Below are 23,525 nucleotides of genomic sequence, written 5' to 3'. Positions count from 1 at the left end.
TGAGCTGTCTGGGATTCCTGCAGCAAACACTGTGGAGAGCCGCTCATAAATGTCAGGGCTGATTTTCCAGACCATTTCTTCAGATGGTGTTGGGAAAGAATGGAGTGATGCCAGTTCTGGAGCCCAGGGTACAGAGTGGGAAGCCTCTGAAGCTAGAAGAGAAAAATAAAAACTCCTGCCCTTTGTAAACAGCCAGGATGGACTGCCATGACAAATGAACAAGCTGCCATACACTCCATTCCAAAGCAGGGAATAATGGAAATTATTCATTATTCACTTTATTTACTAATAATGATACTGAATGTATTAAGGGCAAGGGGGCATGGTAATTCAACACGATTCAGGAGGAAGATACATCTCAGGCTGAGATTTTGCAGCATAACGTGATGGCAACAAAAGATAATTTCTGAGTATCAATACTCTTCCTTAGAGGCCTCCCTTAGGCTTCATTTCCAGTCTTGGGCATGGAGCTGTCGATGAATTAATTGGGATTAACTGGGGAGAAGCTCAGCACAGGAATGGCAAGGCACTGTTAAAGAAGGGCTGGATGTGTTTTAGCAGAACTAATAAAGAAGATACACAGCACCTGTGCACTTCAAACTTAGGCTGTTTGCTCCTGCATTTTCACAACCCAAAAATCCTGGCCTATTTTAACCTGGAGAGTAGCAGATCTGACATGGGTGTCCCACACAGGAAATGCAAATACAAATGCAAACCACAGTGTCAATCTGAATTGCCATGCTAGGCCAAGCTTATTTTATTACATACATTCTGCAATCTAAGGACTAATATGTTCATAATGTAAACATTAAGCATACAGAGTTAAAATTCAAGGCCACGATAGTTTTTTGGATTGTCCCTTTTTTTGTGTGTGTGTGTGTGTGTCTTTGGTTGGCCGAGATCAACTCGTAGTGTATAAATGCATAAGTTATATAATAATTATATAAAAAGGAAAAAAAAAATAACACTGAACTTGTATACTTCATTCTGACAAACGCACAGCGTTCGCGACTCGATAAGAAAAACTGGCGCCCGCCTAACAAAAATACTCAGGTGATTTCTGATTTTGGCAGTCAAGGGTTGTCTCTTGCTCTAACCAATAGAAAACAAACTCCCTTAGTAATGATGAGGTTCTAACTGGTAACTTTTAAATATCAAACACAATTCCAGTTTTGCTTTTCTTTTTTTCTTCCCTAAAAAAAAAAAAAAGAGATGCATATTCTGATTTCTCGCTTCTTCTGCTTTTCCCTTTTTACCACTTTTTATTACTACTGAATCAAGTCTGTTCCTCCTGAAATACTGGGAATGGTATAATACTGAGCAATATGTTTCACAAGTCCGAACAAGTGTTTCTTCATAGTCCCAACACTACAAAGTTTTCAGTCTTTTCAGTCTCTACTGGTCAAGAAGTTTCTTTCCTCCCCTTCTCACCACCTTCATCCTCCTCTTTCTCCTTCCTGCCTCCTCTGTCAGGTGCAGGCCACTGATCTACAATCATACACTTGCCCTCCAGCACATTCTCATTTCCCACGTTTGGCTCAGGGTTCCTGTAAAACTGCCAAGGAATCTGAAAGTTTGGGTTGTCTTCACAGTTTGAGCAGCTGATTCACTCTGATGAACGGATCTCATTTCATTTTACCTACACCGCTGCAGTTCTATTCCAAACCAGCTTCCACACTAGCCAGTCTCTTCCGTTGATATGTTTCTATTTTTTAAATACAGATAGGCTTTTTATTCCTTTCTTTTTTTCCCTTCTCCCTCTCTTTTGTAATGATCCATATACTGTATGTTAGGTCACTATAGACTTATCCTTATATTGCTGTAGTATAGTCCCAGTTTTGCACTAGCATGATACCAAACTTTACACACAAGCTTATCAACTTTTTAAGACCACCAGCTTCCATAGGTTTTCCTTATCATTTCATGCTTCTACCTACAATAGTCTATTGTTATTTGGTCCACAGAGTCGATGCCCATATACATTACATTTTAGTATCTTAATACTTCTTGGATATTTCCTTTTAAATCCCTACTACAAAGAGTCTTTTTGACATCTATTTTTAACGTGTTTTTTGGTGTTTTTTTTTCTCCCAGCCAAACCTTCACTTGTCTCTTTAGGCACTTTTAATTCGAGTACTCCAACAGAGTTCATTGCGATTCCTCAGGGACCGAATCCCCGTGAGAAGTGTCTTTGCTTCGCCTGGCGTGTATTTTCCCACCCCACTTAGTAGTAGGTGCCAAGATGAGAAGGCATATGAGCAGCTGGCAGCCTGGTGTTGGGGTAGATCCCTCCAGTCGGCGAATTCCAGTACGGATTGGGGGCAGCAAAAAAGCTGGAGGATGTTACGGGCAAGGCAGGGGGGTGGGGAGCTACAAAGTTCATCTTCTGCGGGTGCGCGTGGTACGAGCTCATGTAGGGCAGGTCTGTCGGGTATTTGTACATGGACGACTCCGGGGGGTGAGGCTGCAGGGCCTGGGCGATGCCGTGGAAGTCGAATTTGTAGGCGTAGCGCTTGCCGTGCACCTTGGTCATGATGTTCTTGTCGTAGTAGTAGCGCAGGGCGCGGCTGAGCTTGTCGTAGTTCATGTTGGGCTTGCTCTTGCGCTCACCCCAGCGCCGCGCCACCTCGTCGGGGTCCGTCATCTTGAACTCGCCGTTGGTGCCCTCCCAGGTGATGCAGTTGGAGTTGGAGCTGTCCGACAGCAGCTCCAGCAGGAACTGCCACAGCTGGATCTGCCCACTCCCTGCGGGGAGGAACAGAGCGGGAATGTCAGGGGTGGCATTAATAATGTCAAGGCATCAGTCCTGCAGGCTCTCCCCAAGGACCCCATTAGGAAATGTTGTGATGTCGCCTCCTAATTCTTACTATTAACCAGTCCCCCTCCTCCCAGGACCGTCTCATGAAACCCTAAAGAGCAGGGATAATTGTAATGTGTCATGCTTTCCCTCATGTGAGTGGCAGAATGCTATTCCATGGAGCTTTAATTGTTACCTAATGTCATTCAGCGCAGACAATTGATGGGGAAATAATACAGCGCTCATTTAGGAAACTAATCTCTAAAGTTCAGCACAAACAGCTTTCACTTGCGTAACATTCTGCTTGTTCTCACAGCATTATGTTGTAACTAAATGTTCTCTGCTATGGAATGAGCCCACACAAAATGGAGAAGTTTAGAGCAAGCTGGGCCTGTGCCAAACCATATCATCCCTTTGCAGCATTTGGGGAAATGCAGAGCGGAAACTTATTAGCTTGCTGTTGCACTGCATACAACCAGAGGGCAAAACAATTGCAAGAACAGTGAAAAGGTCCATAAAATACATTCTTGTCATCATTCTGCTTCGAATGAGTTTAAATGATTATTTTACATTAAGACATAAAATGTTGCTGTTGTATTTTTCTCACTCTCTGCCAATTCCACTGCAAAAAGAAAATAGCTAAGTCTGCTGTTAACTTTGCAAAAGTGAGGTAGGGCAACAAAATTTGACCATTTTAGACAAGTGAAAGTAGATTTCCAAGGGCCTTGCCACTGATAATCATGTTAGAAGCTTAGCATTTCTTAACAAAGCAGCACTGAAATGATGCAAAATGCAGCTGAAGCAGCTTGCGACGCAATCTGTTTCACAAGCACAGTGTCAGCAGAATTTGCCAACCAGCCTGGATGTGCTAACTCTGAACTACATCTCTGACCAGGAATTGGTTGGGTTTCTTTCTTTTTTTTATCCAAACCAGCTTTGTGGGTATAATAAACAAGCTTTTCTTTAGAAAGCTTATAGTAGCAATTACAATATCGAGCTAGAGCAGCATCTGAAACCCATTAGCAGTTTATACTTCAGTGCAACTGAAACCCATATTCATTTAAATTGTATTTATCCAAACTGGCCTTAATGAATTTCTTCTGTTCCATTAACATGCATTAAATAAACAAACAAACAAAAGAATCTGTGGTATGAGCAAGGCATGCAAGTTTTAATACACGAAACATAACAAGAGGATTAGGCTTTGAAAATCAATAAACAGTTCAGCACTGGACAAAACACAAATTTTTGAGTAAGCAATCCAACATATGTTCTAACATAAACACTTGCCTTCCAAATGTAATATATAGTCCTATGAAAATAAATGGTTGCTGTCAATGTCCTTTTAATGAGAGAGTAATTCCACCGATTTATAAACACACAAAACATGTGAAAGCACAGGAATGATGGCATGGAGGAATTCCATATCCAAATGTTAAAAAAGCATCCCAATCCAGATCGTGTTAGTAATGAAGTCTACCAAATGGACACTTGATAAAATTTGAAAAGCCATGATTTATGAACAAATTAAAGGGATGTAGGCCCCCACTTCCAGTTAAGACCAGTGTTGCCTGGAATCCCCCACTGCCTCAGGCCATTTGGAAAATCCTACCCTTAACACGTACTTAATTACTTTCCTTCCACACAAAACTGTTTAGAAAGTCAGCTAATCTAGAACTGTGCTCAATGTCACCTGGGAGAAAGTGAAAGGAAATGGATCAGCATTTTGCCAGTTTCAGGCCTTGAAAAGCCATAGGTTGTTGTAAAAAGAACCACCGTCACTGGGGGCTGAGGAGATCCGTGTGGAACATGGAATGCTCTGCCCTGGGGCTGTCCAGGCAAGGGATGCAAGTGGAACACACAGTGTCAGTCCCTTGTGGTGGCTTGTGGTGTAAATAGCGGTGCTGTACAGCCACAGCGTGGCCTGCAGACTCAGAGCAGTGAAGTCTGCACAATTCCCCATCAGAGCTACTAAATCACCCAGCAGATCCCCTGTCTTCAGCAAAAACATGCTGGTCCGAGGTTGGACTCGATGATCCTTGAGATGTTTCCCAACCTGAATGATTCTGTGAGTCTGTGATTCTCCTCTATGCTACACATCCCCATCCACAATGCACCCCGTTGCCTTCTTGAGGTGGGAGAACATTTTTGAAGTGTTTAACCCAATTATTCTTTGCAAGCAGATTATGCTTTCCTGGTTTTTTTTTTCTTTTTCCTACATATTTCTGCTGGCTTGGGTTATTCATCCCAAAGTTTTATATTAATCAAGGCCAGTATGATACTGTGCTGTGGATTAACAGAATCTGGGACACATCTGATGAAGATTGGTAAGAGATTTGCACCCTTCTGGAGGGGTAACTGGAGACCAGATGGGGTCTCTTACATCCCTTAACCAAATCCTGATGTTCAGGCAACTGAAGTGAACTCCAGCTTTGAAGGCTAGATTCTTTGGAGGTCCTTTCCAACCTTAATGATTCTAAATTCTTCAGTCCCACCCTTGTGTAATTTAGAAACCTAATTCTGCAACACACTGGGTATCATCAGCTCCCACTAAATCACACTGAAGAGTGGGAAAATCAGTGACATCAACTCCCAGGCCTGGTCTTAAAGCTGAAGTGGGGATACTCAGCAGTAAAAGAAAAGCCACCTACATCAGCAAAACCCCTTCTCACCTGGATTTGCAAGTCGGCTGCTGGTCGGTCCAAGAATCTGATATGGATCTACAAAATTGTGAGAGAAAGATTTAAAATCATTCAACAATGGTGGCAAATACTTCAGGTATTATTGTTTAACCTTGTAATGGGCAGTGTGCACTGCCTGAGGGGACAGCAGGTCCAACACCTAAGCAATTTCCTCTCTCTGCAGGGCAATATTTGCATGTTTTCCTTTCCAACTCCGTGTGCAAGGATATACCTTTGCCTTTTGTTATGTATTAAATGCAGATGTATGTATGCAGAATGTAAGCTTTGTTATGAAGCATTCTGGTGGTGGAATCCCCATCCCTGGAGGTGTCCCAGGAAGGGCTGGAGGTGGCACTCAGTGCTCTGGGCTGGTGACAAGGTGGGCATCGGGCACAGCTGGGACTCGATGAGCCTGTGTCAGCCCCACAATGCCTGTAGCATCTTAGTATTTCCCTCTAGGAACTCCCTCTGGAAATGAAAACTTAGCTTGGTCTGAAGTCCAACAGGGAAAACAGGAAGGCTGTGACAGCAGGACCAAAGCCAAAGTGATGGGCTGCAAGCACTGAGTGACCCTGTCACTTCTACAGCCAACAAGACAATCAGGTTACATTCCTTACACATTTAAATAATCTGTGCAGCTCACACACAGAGCCATTAAATGGCCCTCAGGACTTACATAAATCACCAGTATATTTCTAGGAAGATTCTCGTGGTTGGAAGGCCAGATTAGATAAAACACTGCTTGGGCAAAAATCAGTGTAATACTTCCCAGGCAGTCTGTGCAGGAGTTAATAAGACCTATTCATGCACAGTGTTGTTTAGTTATAACAAAAACCAGAATAATGATTTAAAATCCATGTGATAAAAACTGGCTCAGAGTCTTCTGAGCTAAGAATATCCTCTAAATCTCTTTTATTTCCTCCTTCTAACCTTTTGCTGTTAACAAAAGCCATGACTGACTCAGGACCTTTGTAGTGCTCTCCAGCTACCTGTCCAAAATGCAGCTGAATTTGCAATAAGGGATTAGGTCCCACCCCATGGATTTGCAGCTTTGAAAACACAGAAGGCCCCCATTTTGCTACACCAATACTTTCCAAACCCATAAACTTCTACTTTCTCCTCAGTTTCCCAACAGACTGAGAATCCCTCTAATATTCCTGTTGTGTTTCAGGAGCCAAATTCAAATGGGTTTCTGTAGGCTGTAATCCATTCCCTTTTTTTGGGCTCATGTACATTTTCCAGCTGTTGGTATTTCAGCTACTGGGGTCTTTTGACATCTCTACCTTCCACCTTTGCACCCACACTGTAGGTAGATTTTTTTAATAGCATTTTCATTCTGCAAGGTTGTCACTGCCTTTAAACATCACATTCATCCCAAATCCAGCTGCAGAGCCAACCCCACACACATCTGGGGTTTTAGTGATCTCCAGCTGGAGGGGTCTGAACCAGATTGTGCAGTCTGGCTGGTAGGTGAGAGCTGCCCTTCTCATCATGTTCAACAAACCCAGGCAGAATGCAAACCAAATGACACCCACCTAACTGAGGACGCTGGTCTTCTGTTTTGGGAACTGTTGAGGATGATGGCTGAGTAGCTGAAAAATGGAAAAAAAAAAACCCATGTAGTTATTTTTCCAGTTAGGAAGTTGCTCACCAAACCTGTAAGAGATCCCTAGGCCTGGAACTCCTGCTGCCCTCTGCCCCAGGATAGACACAAGAGGATTTAAAGCTCACAAAAAGCTTTTTAAGGCTCTGTGGTGATGGACTTGATGAAGTTTGAGTTTAAGGAGGGATGTGGCTGCCCAGTGACATCTCCCAGAATTGCCCATACAACTGGCTTTCCAAAAATGCACAGATAAAACCCCTCCAGAGCTCCTATAATTCCCTCTGTAGTCTAATCCATGTTTCCCCAGCTGTGCAGATGCTTTTACCTTTTGACTGAGGGCTGGGGTGGGTGTGACTCGTCCATGCTGATCTCCTGGCTTGCTCATAAGGCAAATCTGGGAAGGAAAAGGACACCTATTCATGCAGATATGGCATCAAGTGGTGATGTCCAGAAAGGGTAGGTTTAGGGGGGGGACTCGGGATTTGGAACATTACTGAAATAGGAAGGCAATTCTTTGTTGAAACCTCCCAAATTCAGCATCTAGCAGTATTTCCTTGTAAGAAGACAGGCTTTAGTTGATTTATTCCTTTCTGCTTCTTGGGACAAGCTCCTTAAATTTACACATCTAAATTTTCATTTCCCTTTCTTTCATTTACTCGTTACTTCTATTTTATTTCAGTGCTTTAGCATATAAAAAAAATGAGAAAACTAAACCATAAAAGCTTTCTTCATAAAGCAAATGTAGTAAATTCAAATGTTTGGCTTACCCTCAGAAATCTTTGCCAGTTTCCTGTGCTTTTCCACGGCTGACTTTAACACATTAGCTAAAATTACTGCCAAAATCAGAGACTTATGGAACTTCCAGGATCTCAGGAAGGTAGCAGTGCCCACCTGGTGGAACTAAGTTGGTGCAGATGTCTTGACTCTCAACACTACTTGTGCTTTATTTCAGAGTTCATGTTTGGAAATGAGACCAGTTAGGAAGCAAGGAAACAACCCCAGACTGGCTCTGTGCAAGGCAGGTCTGCCCCTTTCCAAGCACTGGGAGAAGCAGCATTGCATGGAAATAAAGTGTAAAGTGTGAAATGCATAACCAAATGGCCTTTAATTTATTTGGTCTGTTTGGCCTGCCAGCACTTCCACCTCCCAGAACCCTGCACTTCAAAACCTCCACTTTTGCTGAGATTTGCAATTGGTCTTTGTACTGCATTTTCATCATGAGTAACCTTGTATCCCTGATTTCTTGGGAACTAGTCCACAGCCTCAGAGAAAATCATGTGCATTGTGCAGGTGCTCATCTCTGAGGAGAGCACTGGTGTACAGGTGAATCATTGTGACCTGCAGGTGTCCTGCCCAGGCTGAGATCAACACTGCTGTTTACTCAGAGACTTTACCACCTGGCAAAAAAATTCCAGAATTACTCTGGTCGTAATTCCAGTGGGTTCTGAGTTCTGTCTGTACAGAGGGGGCTCAGCTGTGGGAGGCTTGCATGTCTCTTGTCCAGTCCTGCCAGTTCCATGGCAGGTTCTCCATGGTAGGTTCTCCACCTCCTCTCTAGATTCCCTTGCCAGGCAGATTCTGGTGACATGAAGAACCTATTTTTCCCTCCCGTTTTTCCATTCTCTGCCCAGAAAGATGCTGTCCCAACCACAACTCCACTCACAATCTCATCTCCTTTCTCCTTTCTCCTTTCTCCCTTCTCCTCCCCCCCTTTCTCCTATTTTTGGATCTCCAAACTATCAAGACACCTGTGCCCTGAGAGGACTGGGAGATGCTGTGTGTGCTTGTACTTGGTGGCACTTGAAACACATTTGGTACAAATTCAGTACAGTGAGAAAGATGTTTTGCCTTTTAACTCAACACATCACAAGATGATCTTTTGACTACGCCCTCTCCATGAAAAGAAAAATCCATTTATCAGCTTTTCTTGAAATAGAGCAAAGTTCCAGCTTCGTTCTTAGTTCAGCATCGTGCCTTGATAAACACGTTGTTATTCCAGATAAGTAGATCTGTTCTTGTCCATGAGATATCAGCACAACATGTCCTTATCTTGGACAGATCGCTGATGGGAATGCTCCTGTTTGGAGAGACAAACCCCAACCAGATGTCCTTGAGCTCCTGAGAGCCTCATTGTGTTACTGTCACTGAAACCCCGTGTTCTGTTGTAAAGGTGACTGGAGAAACCCTCCTTTGTCACTGCAAGCCCTGCTCATTTCCCATTTTCTATTGTAGTGCCTTAACAATGGCAGTGCTTAATTACTCTCTCCAGAACTGCACCCCAGGATTTGGCTGATTCCCACTGAACATTATTTATTCCCCCTCCCTCCTCATTTTTGACCTTTTTCATGTCATCAAGTGATTGTCCCCAGGGTCTGCTTTTGCTCTCACATGAACAGTGCTTTGTTATGGGAAAGCTTCTTTGCAGTCTGGTTGAAATGTGACATTTAACTCAAAGGAAAGCCACAGAATAAGCCAACAAAACAGTTTCCTGAAAGAAAACTGAATTTTTGCAAAACCCCCTTTTTTTTTCTGAATAAAAATTCTGACTTTCAAGACATCCATCAACTTTCAATTGTAAAAGATAAAATAAAACAATGCTTCCAAAATCACTACAGTTTTTTGTAGAAAATGTTTAGTTCTGCACAGAACAGAGACACCCTAAAACCAAACTGCAATTCCACAAGTAATTGTGTGAACACAGAAAGATGTTGACACAAAGCATTTTGTTTCCTGAGTGTCATTTTAAATGTGAGTTAGGTAAAAAAACTGAAGTGAAGGAGCTCCCCATGTCTGACATGTGCTTTAGGACCTTTTCCTCTAGAGAAAATTAACATCTTATTTCTCCATGACACAGAGGACGGAAGAAATACTGAAATCATGGACCTTGTCAGGGAACAAAAAATCCCAATTTTCATTCAAGTCCAGTGGAAAATAGACTCATTCCAGCCTTTGCCTCAAATCCTCTCAACTGGCATAGCTTTTCTTGCAGGACACCAGGTCCCTCTGGCCTTATGTTACATGTTCACTTCTGCTGGGAATTACTGAGAGTTTGGGGCCTCTGGATTTTTGTTTGGTAATTGTTTCTATAGTTCTGCTTTGTTTTCTCATCCGTATTTATGCTGGCATTCCCCAGTGCCACTGAGAGCTCCTGGGTGCCACAGTCTGCTTTAATGCTCCATGAAAATGTCTAATTTATTTGGAATATCCCTTCTTCTTAAACTGACACTAAGCAGGTGCTCTGTGACACTCTTTAATTTGATAATTATATCATGTTTCCTCAACCCCAGACCGTGATTTGAACAATTTCAAACCTCTGTATCTCTCAACATGCTCCAAAGATTTTTCCATATTCCCATGGCTTTCCCAGGCATTTCTAAGCACCTACAAATTCAGCAGAGAGCCTTTTTGATAAGGGATGATTGACACAGCCTTCCATGCAAGGCCACACTTCTGGGGTATTTAATGGCACAGCCACATTTCCCATGTGGCTCTCCACCATGGTTCTTCATTTGTTCACATTTTCCACTCTGGCCCACGAGCAGAGCAGTGGCTGTCACTGTGCCATAAATAAAGATGACTGTGTTAAGTTGCTCCTTCATGAGTGAAGGGGGCTCATTTGGAATCAGTAAGATATGCAAATAACTTGTGCCCTGTGCTGCATTTCTCAACTTGTATTTTCAGCTGTTAACATATTGCCAAGTGGTTTCTCCCTAATGAGCTTCCTGGGCACCTGGACAGGAATGCCTTAGAGGAATCTCTGGGTTTTAGTAACAACAGAATCACAGAATCACAGGATGGGTTGGGTTGGAAAGGACCTTAAGGATCATCTTGTTCCACCCCCCTGCCATGGCAGGGACACCTCCCACTGTCCCAGGCTGCTCCAAGCCCCAATGTCCAGCCTGGCCTTGGGCACTGCCAGGGATCCAGGGGCAGCCCCAGCTGCTCTGGGCACCCTGTGCCAGGGCCTGCCCACCCTGCCAGGGAACAATTCCTGCCCAATCTCCCATCCAGCCCTGCCCTCTGGCACTGGGAAGCCATTCCCTGGCTCCTGGCCCTCCATGCCTTGGGAATTGTCTCTCTCCAGCTTTCCTGCAGCTCCTTCAGGCCACACTGAGGTCACCCCAAAGCTTCTCCTCTCCAGGCTTAACAATCCCAACTTAACTTAAGATGTCCATTATTGGTGATGGGCTAATTAAGCAGTTCTTGATTTGTTTCTTATGATAGGTTGATTTAAATTCTATTGTAAACAGTTGTGGGGCATTTTGGTAAATGCCTTATGAAAGCCAAATTGTATGCATTGGATCAGAAGTTCCCTTTTTAGCCACTAATATAAACAAACAAATCTAGCAGGGTTTGATTTCCAAGGATCCAAACAGGTTGAATTTGTTGATGTAATTGCCTGGTAGTTGTTTCCTTATGTCTCTTTTCTAATTATCACTTAAAAAATCTACAGACATGATTTACACATGTGTACAAGTGTATATAAAATGGTTATTTGTATGTACCCTCCTGGATTCTACCCTAGAGCACAGATAAAATAATTGCTATTCAAAACCCCTCTTTTTAATGTGAGAATGTATCTTTGGACCAGAGCTCAGCCAATTCCAGTGCATGTCCCTTCAGAACACTTGGATTTATGCCTCTGGCTCAGTAGTGGATTTCCTTTAAATTTAGTATTTTGCTGTAGCTCCTCCTGATGTCCCTTAGTACTCCGCACTCATTATTGGAAAAGTAAATGTCCAGATGAGGCATTTTTCCAGCATTTTTTGTAGTGAAGGGTGATAAAAAGAAAATCTTTGGCTTCATAGCCATGTCCTCACCTTCTTTAATTATTCCCACTAGCCTTTCACAAATCACCACATCCACAACATTTTCACAGGCTTCAAAATTTTGAGCATTAAGAACTTCCTTATGTTTTGACTTTACTATTTAAGACTCTTAAACTCACAATCAGATTGTTGTGGGTTTTGCTTGCCTCAAACATAAGTAGAATGTAGATAGCAGGAGAAGCATGTATCCTGCATTTTTAGAGTATTTTTCCACAGTAGACTTCAAATAAAAGGGAATTTTAGCCCCATTTTAAAAACACAGAGCTGAAGGGCATTGATCAGTGACTGTGCTGGGACAATGCAACAGAACCAGCAAATAGAGCTCAGGTTTCTGATTCCCTGGTGCTTTAAAAAGTTGATACATTTGCTTCAAAGACAGAGATTTGTGGAAGAAATGGACTTATTAAACTGCTCTCTTTAATTATTTCACTCTACACAATTACATGGACACACATATATGTGATATAGGTATATAATGTGTGGGTTCCAAATAGAGCCTTGTATTTATGAAAGGGGAGTTGAAGGAGGAAAAGAATGAGATATTTCAAGAGATGAAATGAGTAAGATCACAGCACACAAAACGTGGTCATTGTTCATACCTGGCCTGGTTGTAATTCTTTGTGTTGCTTCTGGATAAACTGATGTGTTTGGAAAAATAAAAGTGGCACCTCCTGAAGAGAAAGAAAAGGACATAACACCTAAAGATTCATTTCCACAGTCCCTAAATCCACCAACGTTTTCCCTCCTGTAGTGTGAATGAATGGAGACTTGGAACAACTAATTTCTGCCTTAGGACTGTTATATGTAAAGTTCATTCTAATAATCTTTACATCTATGTAAATCCATTCAAATTACTGGATAAAAGTCTGTGAAAAATTTGTTTTAAGGAAGGAGTCTTGTCAAGTTCAGGAAATCCCCTCTACCTCAACCACCTCCACCTGGGCAGGTGGATTTGTATCCTCTGAAATAAAACCTCTTTGCCTTCATTAGTGAATTCCCAGAAAGGTACACATTTTCAACAGAGACTTTTGGGTCAGACCCTCAGAAATCTCATTAATCTTCCTCAGAGTGAAAAAATGAAAAATATTTAGCTTGATGTAGGAAATAGAATCTCCCTTTTCTCAGGCATTGAAATTGCTCTGACTTCACCAATGGACTTCTAATGACCCTCTCCAGGAACATGAAAAAGGTCAATTACTGCTGATTTCAAGAACTTTTTTTCTAGCTCTTTTGTGGTCCACTGAAAATTGAAACAACTCATTTTTCCGTATGCTGATGATCAGCACGGTATTATTCACACTCCCCAATGACAGATAACCTCATTTTGGTGAAATGAATTTCAGAATATCATTGTCAGTGCACACATAGAGAAAAAGATAACACACAGAACTGCTGAACAACACTTGGATATCTGTAAGTGGAAACTGCTTGGCAAATGAGAATCCCAAAAGCCAGAGATAGAAAAGACCATCACGTCCATCTATTTTTAAAAAGGACTTAAATCTTATTCCAAACCACATCAAAGTAAATGGGAAAATTTTTGCTGCCTTTGGTGGGGTTTGCAGCGGGCCTACAGCCCACAGCAGGACTTTGTTTGCCACTATGACCAGTGGCAAACCTCTAATCTCAGGGAAAAATCTTCTAATGCGGTGAATTTTGCTACGAAACTCACTCAGTGAAAAATGAACTAAATTATGAAAGAAGCATTGCAATCCAAGTTTTGTTGTCTTTTTTCTTTTGCATTATCCTTTGTATTATCTTTTTCCTTTCTCATAGAGAATTGTTATTTCTGGTCACTGTAGGTAACTAATACCCTCAGGCATGATCATGCAATATTCCAAGCGTCTTTTGTAGGGATATAAACCACATTATTGTAGGGATATAAACCACATTATTTGTACAGTTCCATGCCATCCTCTGTTGCACAACTGTTAGAGCAAGTTAAAATAGATTCTGAATTATTTTCATAAACATTTCAAGTTGCATCCTGAAAGATAGACAAGGCATGTGTCATCCTCCTACCTACACTCAACACTTTCCTGGGCCACATTAACAGAAGGGTGAATAGCAACAAAAACCATTTTACATTCAGATCAGACTTAGTGGCAATTACAACATCAGACTTAGTGGAAATTCCAGCTCAAGTCCCACACAGCCAGAAAATGAGATGAGCTAACTGCTTAAAGAGCAATTTTATTGATTTACATAATATTTACTGCATGGGAGGGGATACACCCCCATGCCCCAGAGCCCAAACCACTTTTGAGCTCCAAGAACCTTCTAGGGATCTGTGGAGTAAATCTGACAGTAGAATGAGACAGAAGGACCAAAAAAATCCTCAGGTGAAAGGCACCAAACCTGCAGTTTTATGCTGCGTCAGGGACCCCGTTCTCTTGCAGGACACAAGAAACTTTTGCACCATTTTTGCACCATCTGGCCCTGCGTGATCTCACCTTTTCTCTGTGTGTCTGTGCAGAAAACACACAGACAGCAGGGAGGGGATTCTCTCGTCTCCCTCCTGATTTACCACTTCCATTTTTTAGCAAGCAGCCCATGGAAAGGAATCCTGTGCTTTTAGAAGATGACCTACAGCAGTGGGAGCAGTGCCAGCATTACCTGTGTTTCTAGCATGCATTAACCGTGGAGAGTTTTGTAAGGCCTTATCAACATCATCTGAAGTCAAATGTGGAAGAGGAGCTACAAAACAAAACAAAAAGCAACACCAAAATGTAAAAAAAATCGTGAATTATCTTCTTAAACCATATTTTCCCCTGCCAGGATTGCCTGAATGTGAGTCTATCTAAACAGCCTGCAGTTTGGAGGGAGGTGTGTGGGCTACAGGGTAAATTAGAGCATTCATTTATCTGGTAATCATAATTTATTATTATGAATGCACAAAATTTCTGGCTGGTTATTGACAGTGTGCGTGTGGAGGAGACTGCACCGCACTGGTGTTGCAATGCTTGGTGGTTTTTTCTCTAAAAACCATGTTTGTTTTAACTTCTTTAAACTGAGGCAAATTTTTCTCAAGCTTAGGTGAAAGCCCTCAAGCCAGGTAATCCCTAGTCCCTTTTTTCCCATTGAAATTCTAACCATGCACTACAATTAATTTGCATTTGGACTTCAGGGACTGTTCCTTTTTTTCTGTGAATTTACAGAATTTTTTTTATTCAATTCAGTTAAATCTTCCCGATCCTATCCAGAGTACAGCAAACTGCTGCCAGTCCTTAGAATCATGCCTGGAATTCACTTTATGAATCAACGTTTGCACTCTCTTTTAGTTAAAATGGAAAGAAATGAGTATGTGACCAGAAAAAACATTAGCACTGAACCCTACGTGATTTTTCTTCCGGCTGAATATGGTGAGCTTCAACTTGATTTTTCTCTGAGATGGATACATAGAAAAGAGTCCCTAATTCTTCTCTTTGAGAAACATGAGTGAAATTAATGGGAATCTTTCCATCAAACTCATTAGGATTTGGGCTGGGCTCCCTATTATGTTCTTAGGAACAGCAACACTTGCAACAGACACTTGAAAACCCAACTATTCACAGCAATAAATTTAGGATTGACTGCAGACACGACGGAGGACTGGCTTACTCTCTCTGAGGTAGTGTAGGTGTGACAGGAGGATGTCTGCATTGTAGCTGGGGGTGAGCCTCTGGAAGTCATCCTTGGTCATTTTGCAGAGCTCCTTGCCGTCGATGTTCTGGAAGAGCAGGATGTCCACGTCCGGCAGCCCGTACTCCTTCACCGCCCACTCCAGCCACTGGCGCACGTGGTCTGTGCTCCACAGCGTGGGGTCTGCGGGGCCCACAGAGCATAAAATGAGCCAGGGAAGGGGAATTGCTGCAGCACTGGGCCAGTGCAAAATAATCCCCTCTTCACTGACTGCTGGAGGAATTAATTTGGTGTGCTGAGTGCAAGGGAGAACAACTGTGGAGAACTGTGAGCTCTGAGTGTTAACAACAAACCCTGTGCTGCCGAGTGAGCTCCTTCTCCCACTCAGCTCTTCTGCCTCATTGTTTTTAGGCATTTTTAGCCACAGATTAACAGAGCTTCTGGCCCACTGACAGCACTGCAAGCTGTAGCTGAACAATTTTCAAAACTCTCTGTTCAATCCTTATCTTTATTCAAGTGAAGTTTCCACTCATGTCTGGACGAATCTTTCTTGGGGGTAGGCTAAGTAAGCACTCACAGATTTGGGCAGTTATTTCACAAACTAGGGTGGGCCTCTAGTTAATAATATTAACTACAATATTAAAATATTCTCCATTTTCTTTCCTAGACTGCTGTGTTGTACATTGCTACACCCACGTGGGTTTTTACTCAACACCTGAAGTATTGGCAAAACCATGTGGGGACAAAAAGCCCCAAACAGTCCAGATTTCAAGCAAAATGTTTTTTCATGAATCCTTAATTTTAACTTACACTTCTTATTTTTCCTCCAAATTCCTCATTTTCTATTTCTCTCCCATTCTACTCTTCCTTGTTCTTGAGTAAGGAACCAACAACACAAAAGTCCCTCGGCTCCTACCATGAAGAATTTATACTTTTTGCAGAAAAAAGATTAAAGCCAAGGGGAAACAAATTCTTCAGGAGCTTCTGCCTTATCATCTTAACGATTCTGTGAGTCTGTGATATCCTCAAACATGGAGGTCAGTTGGCTGTTTCCCATCACAAGAAAACCTGGGACATAAATGACAGCCTAAATAGCTTTTCTGTGGCTCAGCTTCAGTGCCATTCCCTCTATTTTGACTGTTGTTGAGGCTGGTCTGAAAGAGGTGGAAACCTCCCGAATTCCACCAAAAAACATTTAAAATAATGCCTCCATCTGATATGAAATAAGCAGGAATCTGAAGGGATTCAAGTCTGGTGGTAAATCTTAGGTCTGGATGGGATTTCTCACCTACAGCAGAGAACTCTGAAAACTTCAGTTTGGTTTGAAGTAAACAACCAAACACCAGGAAATTTACCAAAATATTTTGATTATGTCTGTATTTTTAAACACTCCTTATTTATGATAAACAGGAAGTTACCACAGCTGGAAATGTGAATTTTTCTTTTTTACTTCTAACTTTACCACATGAACTGCCCACTGCCTATGCAGTAATCAAAAACAACTGATTTTCACCCAATAATTTCTTTAAGTGACCCCAAAACAGCAAGGCTGTGACTGTGACCATCTTCTTCCTTGGAAGTCATTCAAATCCACCTCAAACACACCTCCAGGAATACACTAAATAAAAAATCCCTTGCTGAGCTAACTGTGCTAAGGATTACTAAAAGACTTTAAAAAAAAAAGTGCCAAACACCGGGAAGAAAAATGTTTTAGGAGAACATTCAAAAGTTGTGTATTTCAGTGTTGGCAGGACACTCATTATCATAGGCATCACTCTCCTGTGTCCAGAACAGAATTGACAATTCCATTGCAGGGGACACTGCAACAGATTTGTCCACACCTTTCTTCACAAATAACTGAAATAATCACAGCTTGCAAAATTGGCCACAGTCAGTACTCTTGCATGTGTAAGCAACTGAAAAACTGTAAGAATATTAAGCAACATGGCAGAGGCAGAAATATTTCAGACAGGCACCTCTCTGCTGGAGAAGAACCAGCAGCAAGGCATTCCCTCCTGGCTGCAGGTGTTGAGTTTACCCTGTGCGTACCCTGTGGTTTAGGAACACCCACAGATGCCATGATGCTTTGACTTGGAAACAGGCATGCTAATTATTCTGCAAAATATTCCAGGTTTGTTTGGAGGACAAAGCAGCCAGAAGTGACAAGAAGGCAGCCTTCTTGTCCCATGAACTGCTGAATCCCACAGCCAAGCCTGCCAAGGCTGACCAAGAATTTCTCAATTGTGCTCTTACATTGCAGTGGAGTTGTCAGTTTGCTTATTAAAATGTTTTATGCTGCCCAGACTCAGGGGATAACCCACATAAAGGCTTTTCATGCCCTGTTTGGTCCCACAGAAATGACTGTGTTTTGGTATTTTCACAGATAACCTTGCTACAGTGATCCTTTCTTTCTCTCCCACACACCCTGTGCCCAGCTTGTCCAAGGGATAAGAAATAGAAGTGGCTCTTCCTTTTGCCCACTTTAGGGTGAAATCCTCCAAAAGGAGCTATAGGAGTCAGATAAGATCTGAGTGCCTTTTATCAGCCCATTCTGCTGCTGAAATGAGAAGAACAGATTGGAGGTGTTCCCACTGTGATCCCTCTCAGCTCATTCTCTCAATAACCCCTAAAAATTACTGCTCTTTTCCTCTTGATCACCTGCCTTGGTAATTTTCTCCAGACCCTCTTAAATAATCCTAGTAGACTGGAGAGAAATGCATCTTTTTTTAGCATGCCATTTTGGTGTAGAGGGTCTAACCTGCTGGCACAATGACTCTTCGTTCATTGGTCGTCATGTTTGGGGGTGGAACGTGCTTCTCCTCCATGTAGTTTCCATAGTTCATCCCAACACTGTCTGAGCTGCTCACCATCTTCCCTCCTTTTGCCACGCTGCAGTCATCTGGAGAATTCCTAGGCATACAAGAAAGGTGTGCTTCCATTATTATTCCAGTCCTTATTAATATCACCTGCAGAGAATCACCTGGAATGAAATGGAAAACTGGGAGTCGAGCACCTGGAAACTCAGTACCCCCCACCCAGTGACTCTGCTGATTGCTCCAGTTGTCTAAAATCACCAACCAGGTTCAGTGGACCATATATTGATTTTTATTATCACAGGATCAGGCTCTCAGATCTCTCCAGAAATTATAAACACTAATAATTTAATTCCAGACATGGAATGGAGGTTTGGTCATGAGCTTGTTCAGCCTGGTGGCTGCAAGGAGCTGCAATTTCCCTCTCCAAACATCTCAGAGACAACTGAGAAACACTTAATGCACTTAATTCACATTTTCTGGGGGAAAACTATTCTTCGTTGCCGTTGTCCAAGCAGTCCAAGGCTTGGAGAGCTGCCCACCTCCACTGCCATCATTGTTCCACACTCAGTTGCACTTCATGTCATGCAATGTATTCACATTCCTACGTAAGGCTCACAAAAAAGGGGAACATTTGCCAAAGCCATGATTCAAAATACCACACGCATGACTGGAAAAACCTTTCAGCTCCTGACTAGCTCAGTCTCCATGGTACTGTAGTCAAGACAGGGAAATCTGCAGAGGATCTGCAACCAGACACCTCTTTAATTTTGGCTTTGCTCTCTGAATAGAGTCTTTAGGTTTAACATCCCACAGGGGGTTCCCTAATGGCATTTTAATTGCATCACAGTTTTCTTTCTGGCAGACACAGACATATTTGTCCCTTAATTTAATGTCTACAACGTGTTTCATCAGAGGGAGAAAAATTGTTACAAAAGTCAAAATAAAGAACTCAGCCATGGGGAATACCTTTAAATGTAAGGAGGTTGTTTGGCAAGGGAAGGAGGGTGTTAGCTGGGGCTTGGTTTCTTTAGCAATACCTCATTACTAACAAGCTTTCTTTTAGTCCTGCCATTTAACTCCTGAAATTGTGCCGTGGTCTCACTAAACAAGAGGCAAGTCACAGATTCATGGAATCATGGAATCACAGAGTGGCTTGGGTTGGAAGGGAACTTAAAGATCATCCAGTGCTACCCTTGCCATGGGCAGGGACACCTTCCACTGTCCCAGGCTGCTCCAAGCCCCAATGTCCAGCCTGGCCTTGGGCACTGCCAGGGATCCAGGGGCAGCCCCAGCTGCTCTGGGCACCCTGTGCCAGGGCCTGCCCACCCTGCCAGGGAACAATTCCTGCCCAATATCCCATCTAACCCTGCCCTCCTTCACTTTAAGGACTTTCCCCCTTGTCCTGTCACTCCATGCCTTGTCCAAAGTCCCTCCCCAGCTCTCCTGGAGCCCCTTTCAGGCCCTGTGACTCAATTGTGTTGACTGCTCAGCACTGCCTTGGCTCAGGAACTAACACGGTTATAATTCTCACACGTGTGTTTTAAAAAAACATCAAGTACTAAGGAAGCTGAGATACTTAGTGCACATCTTAAAAAATAAAAGCAATTTCTTTTCTACCCAGTGGTCCTACCAAGTTTACCCTTCTGTGTTAAGATAGATATTAAAGAAAAAAAATCACCTGCTGATGACTTGCAGTTTAAAAATAAAATATGTCACAAGACGTCATTCAATGGATGACAAAATCTTCTTTAGGAGAAGGAAGAGGGCCTTGAATGTTGCCTGGAAAATGTTGGCTTAGCACACTTTTTCCAGGATGCCTCTAAACACATCACATATGAAACCTGCCCTGTGTAAAAGCCCTGACACTGCTCTGTCAGCCACAGGACTGAAAAACAACCACGAGGGAAAACACAGTCAGCACCTGCCACTGCGTGGTGGTGAATTCAGCCCTTCCTCTCACAACCAGAGCACTTGGGCAATGTTTTCTCAGGTTTAGTTTTGCTCTCCTACCACACACCACTAAATATAACCTTGGGATGCAGCCTATTTCTGTCCAAACAGAGCTGAGCAAAACAAAGCTGCTTTTTGTTTCAGACACAAATGCTGAAGAAGAGCTTTTGTGATGACTCCTTGTGAGTGAAATGTTGGCTTCTTCTGCTTCCCTTTCACAAATACAAATGGCATAAATGCATGAGTGAGTCTGCACTTTAAATTATGGATATTTGGGAACATCCTCCACCACCTGCCCTTATACCTGTGCAGATGTGGGCTATGACTCCCCAAAACGGTTCTGTTACAAAGAACTATTTGGCCCATTCACTGAATTTTTAGAAACAGAGAGCTAGCAACATCCTTTAGCTTAACTATTTAATTTTGGGGTTTTTTTTCTGGGGACAGAAACCGGGGATAGAGGGACTCCAAAGTGAAATATCCCATCAGTAGCAGCCTACAGCACTTCTACAGGCAATGGTGCATTAAAACACTCTTGTAAACACTGAGCAGTAAATGATGTGAAAGATCCAGTAGCACACAGCTTTTGGCAATCTGACAGGGCTTCTGAGATGCTTTTCTGATCTGAATATAAACAGACAGGGGTGGGGAAGAAGATCATAAGTAAGTCATAACTTTTCATTAAAATCCAGAAGCAGATGGTCAAGGGTTTTGTCCCTTCAGCTCGCTGGGTGGACAAGCAAATCCCCCATCCATCAAATCTCCTAAGACCACGCTTAATTTCAGGCACGGAATCAGCTCTGTGGGATTTAACAGGACTACTCTGGTACTTCAAATTGAGTGTGTGCCCTAAACACTGAGCCAGGGCTTAACTCAACTGCCTGGAACAAACTTCTACAGTACAGAAAGCAAAACTGAAAACGCAAGCAGACGCAAGAAAATGGTGTTTCTAGTGCCCAAAACAACAAGAGAGTGATTGTCTACAAAGGGGTTTTTTTAGGACTTTCTGTGAGTCTGCTTTATTTCTGAACCACTGGGGGAGCAGGGTGGAAAAGCAGCTTTTGGAAAGTGTGCCCAGAGTGAAGGGTGCAGCTCTGCAGTGATTCATCCCCAGCTCCAGGTCTGAAATGAAACCAGAGGTGTTTTTCTTCACGGCTGCCTGTTATTTTTGCCCTTTGTAAATATACTGTTACACCTGGACTTCACAAAAAAAAAAAAAAAAAAATTAAAAAGAGGTAAGACTACACACAATCATGGTACCCAAGAACACTTTGTCCAGTCTTGAGCTGATAAATGTCTGCTGAGAAAGTATTTTCTCCTTGGACCTTGAAAGCCTCACCTTTATACCGGGTTACTCAAAATCGAGCTGATTTGATGGTTAAATTTATTACCCACTCCTACCAAAGCTGATTGGAGTTTTGCCAGCCATTGACTCTGATGAAAGCAGATGTAAGTTCATAAATAAGTGCATGAAACACACTTTTTCCTTTCCACTATGCTACTATTTTCCCCATGTGACATAAAACACCTGTGTTGTGTCCAAGTGCAAGGTGTCAGAGAAATGCAGATTAGGAATCAGCAAAACCCTACATATGTCATTCCTGTAGTATAAACTCCTCTACTTAATATTTCTGAGTTTCAGAGGAAAATAAACGAGAAAAAATGTATTCTCCAAATATCTACATGTCTTCAGAAGTTTATTTAATAAGCACAGCTTGGATTACAGAGGCTGCTACAAGGTCAGCTCATACCGAGGGCATTGCAAAGCTTGCTCAGCCTCATCCTCATTCACTGCAGCCTGCTCACGTTGTAGTGAATTCGGTCAGTGCTGCCTCCCCAAAGAGTTTGTCACCGAAAAGAAGAAGAAAAACCTGAAACTTCCCTGAGATTCGTTACTCTGAGATACAGTGGGGATAGCCAGACCTTCCCTAGTGAGAAGGAGCCTGTGCTGAGACTCTGAAAAGCACTTCCAGGAGTGATTTCAGAGGCATCAACACTTCTCAGAGAATCCCAGAATGGTTTGGGTTGGAAGGGAACTTAAAGATCACCTTGTTCCACCCCCCTGCCATGGGCAGGGACACCTCCCACTGTCCCAGGCTGCTCCCAGCCCCAATGTCCAGCCTGGCCTTGGGCACTGCCAGGGATCCAGGGGCAGCCCCAGCTGCTCTGGGCACCCTGTGCCAGGGCCTGCCCACCCTGCCAGGGAACAATTCCTGCCCAATCTCCCATCCAGCCCTGCCCTCTGGCACTGGGAAGCCATTCCCTGGCTCCTGGCCCTCCATGCCTTGGGAATTGTCTCTCTCCAGCTTTCCTGCAGCTCCTTCAGGCCCTGCAAGGCCACACTGAGCTCAGCCCAAAGCTTCTCCTCTCCAGGCTCAACAATCCCAGCTCTCGCAGCCTTTCCTCCCAGCAGAGCTGCTCCATCCCTCTGCTCATCCTGGTGCCTCCTCTGGACTCCCTTCCAAGACTTCTTGTGAGAGCAAAATTTCCCACAGAGAAGTCCAGCACAAGTGAGGCATGAAAATGCCAGAAAACTCACACTGGTCAAAATCTCCCTGGGGTGCTCCCACAGGCTCCTGCCCCACTGCTCAGTGTACTGGGCTGGGGAGCTGTACACAAAGAAGTAAATAAATGGGTGAGTAAGTAACTGGAAAAGGGATGGCCAGGGTGGGAACAAGCTGCCAGGTCTGTGGAAGGCAGGGAAGTCCCTCAGAAACACACCACTGGCTAAAGCTGCTTAAACTGCTGCTGAAGCCACGGCTAATCTTTGCTATAAGGTGTCAAAAGCAGCCCTATGAAGACAAAAGAAAAGAAAAAAGAAAACTGTAGCCTCCCCTGGGCTACTCAAGTCATGGCACTGCTCTGCTCCATGTAGGGCTTTGCATGGTCCAGCAGCCCCAACAGGCCATGGCCATGGAGAGGAGGGAAGGGGCATCCCCCTGCGAACAGAGCACCCAAAACAGGGGCAAACACCTCTGTGTGGGGTGCCCTGGGCTCGGTGGGTGCTCAGGGTTACATGGGGTTGGCCCAGCGTCACACAGAGATGTCACCTGGAGGCACCTCTGGTTCCTTTCTCCCGTGACAGCACACAGAGAGTTGTTGGCTTTCTGTGAGCAAAACAGAAGGTGCTTTTTTACTGAGCTGTACACACAGCAACCATCCATCTCCAATTAAATAATAACTTCGGCTAATTCAATCTTTTAATTTTCTTTTTTATTTTCTTCCCCT

The 23,525-nt window shown here is 43.2% G+C and overlaps 1 protein-coding gene across 12 annotated transcripts in view; it reads right to left on the bottom strand.

Annotated features, from left to right (window-relative positions):
* Positions 1-253: 253 nt before the first annotated feature.
* The window catches only part of ERG (ETS transcription factor ERG), a 136,240-nt gene continuing 112,968 nt past the window's right edge, over positions 254-23,525 (bottom strand). For 7 of the 12 annotated variants that reach the window (XM_039553390.1, XM_039553384.1, XM_010411240.4 and 4 more), the window contains 8 exons: positions 18,290-18,441; positions 15,511-15,714; positions 14,527-14,607; positions 12,510-12,581; positions 7,407-7,475; positions 7,014-7,070; positions 5,470-5,517; positions 254-2,745 (listed from right to left, as the gene is read on the bottom strand). In XM_039553390.1, the coding sequence (XP_039409324.1) occupies positions 2,225-2,745; positions 5,470-5,517; positions 7,014-7,070; positions 7,407-7,475; positions 12,510-12,581; positions 14,527-14,607; positions 15,511-15,714; positions 18,290-18,441 (1,204 nt within the window). In that variant the 3' untranslated portion in view covers positions 254-2,224. The remainder of the gene's footprint in view (positions 2,746-5,469; positions 5,518-7,013; positions 7,071-7,406; positions 7,476-12,509; positions 12,582-14,526; positions 14,608-15,510; positions 15,715-18,289; positions 18,442-23,525) is intronic. The other 5 variants (XM_039553409.1, XM_010411239.4, XM_010411236.4 and 2 more) reach the window with 4 other exon arrangements.

The sequence above is a fragment of the Corvus cornix genome, chromosome 1 (genome assembly GCF_000738735.6).
Source record: "Corvus cornix cornix isolate S_Up_H32 chromosome 1, ASM73873v5, whole genome shotgun sequence".
NCBI classification, from domain to species: Eukaryota; Metazoa; Chordata; class Aves; order Passeriformes; family Corvidae; genus Corvus; species Corvus cornix.
Note: the sequence above shows the minus strand (reverse complement) of the source record. Positions and strands in the feature narration are given on the sequence as shown.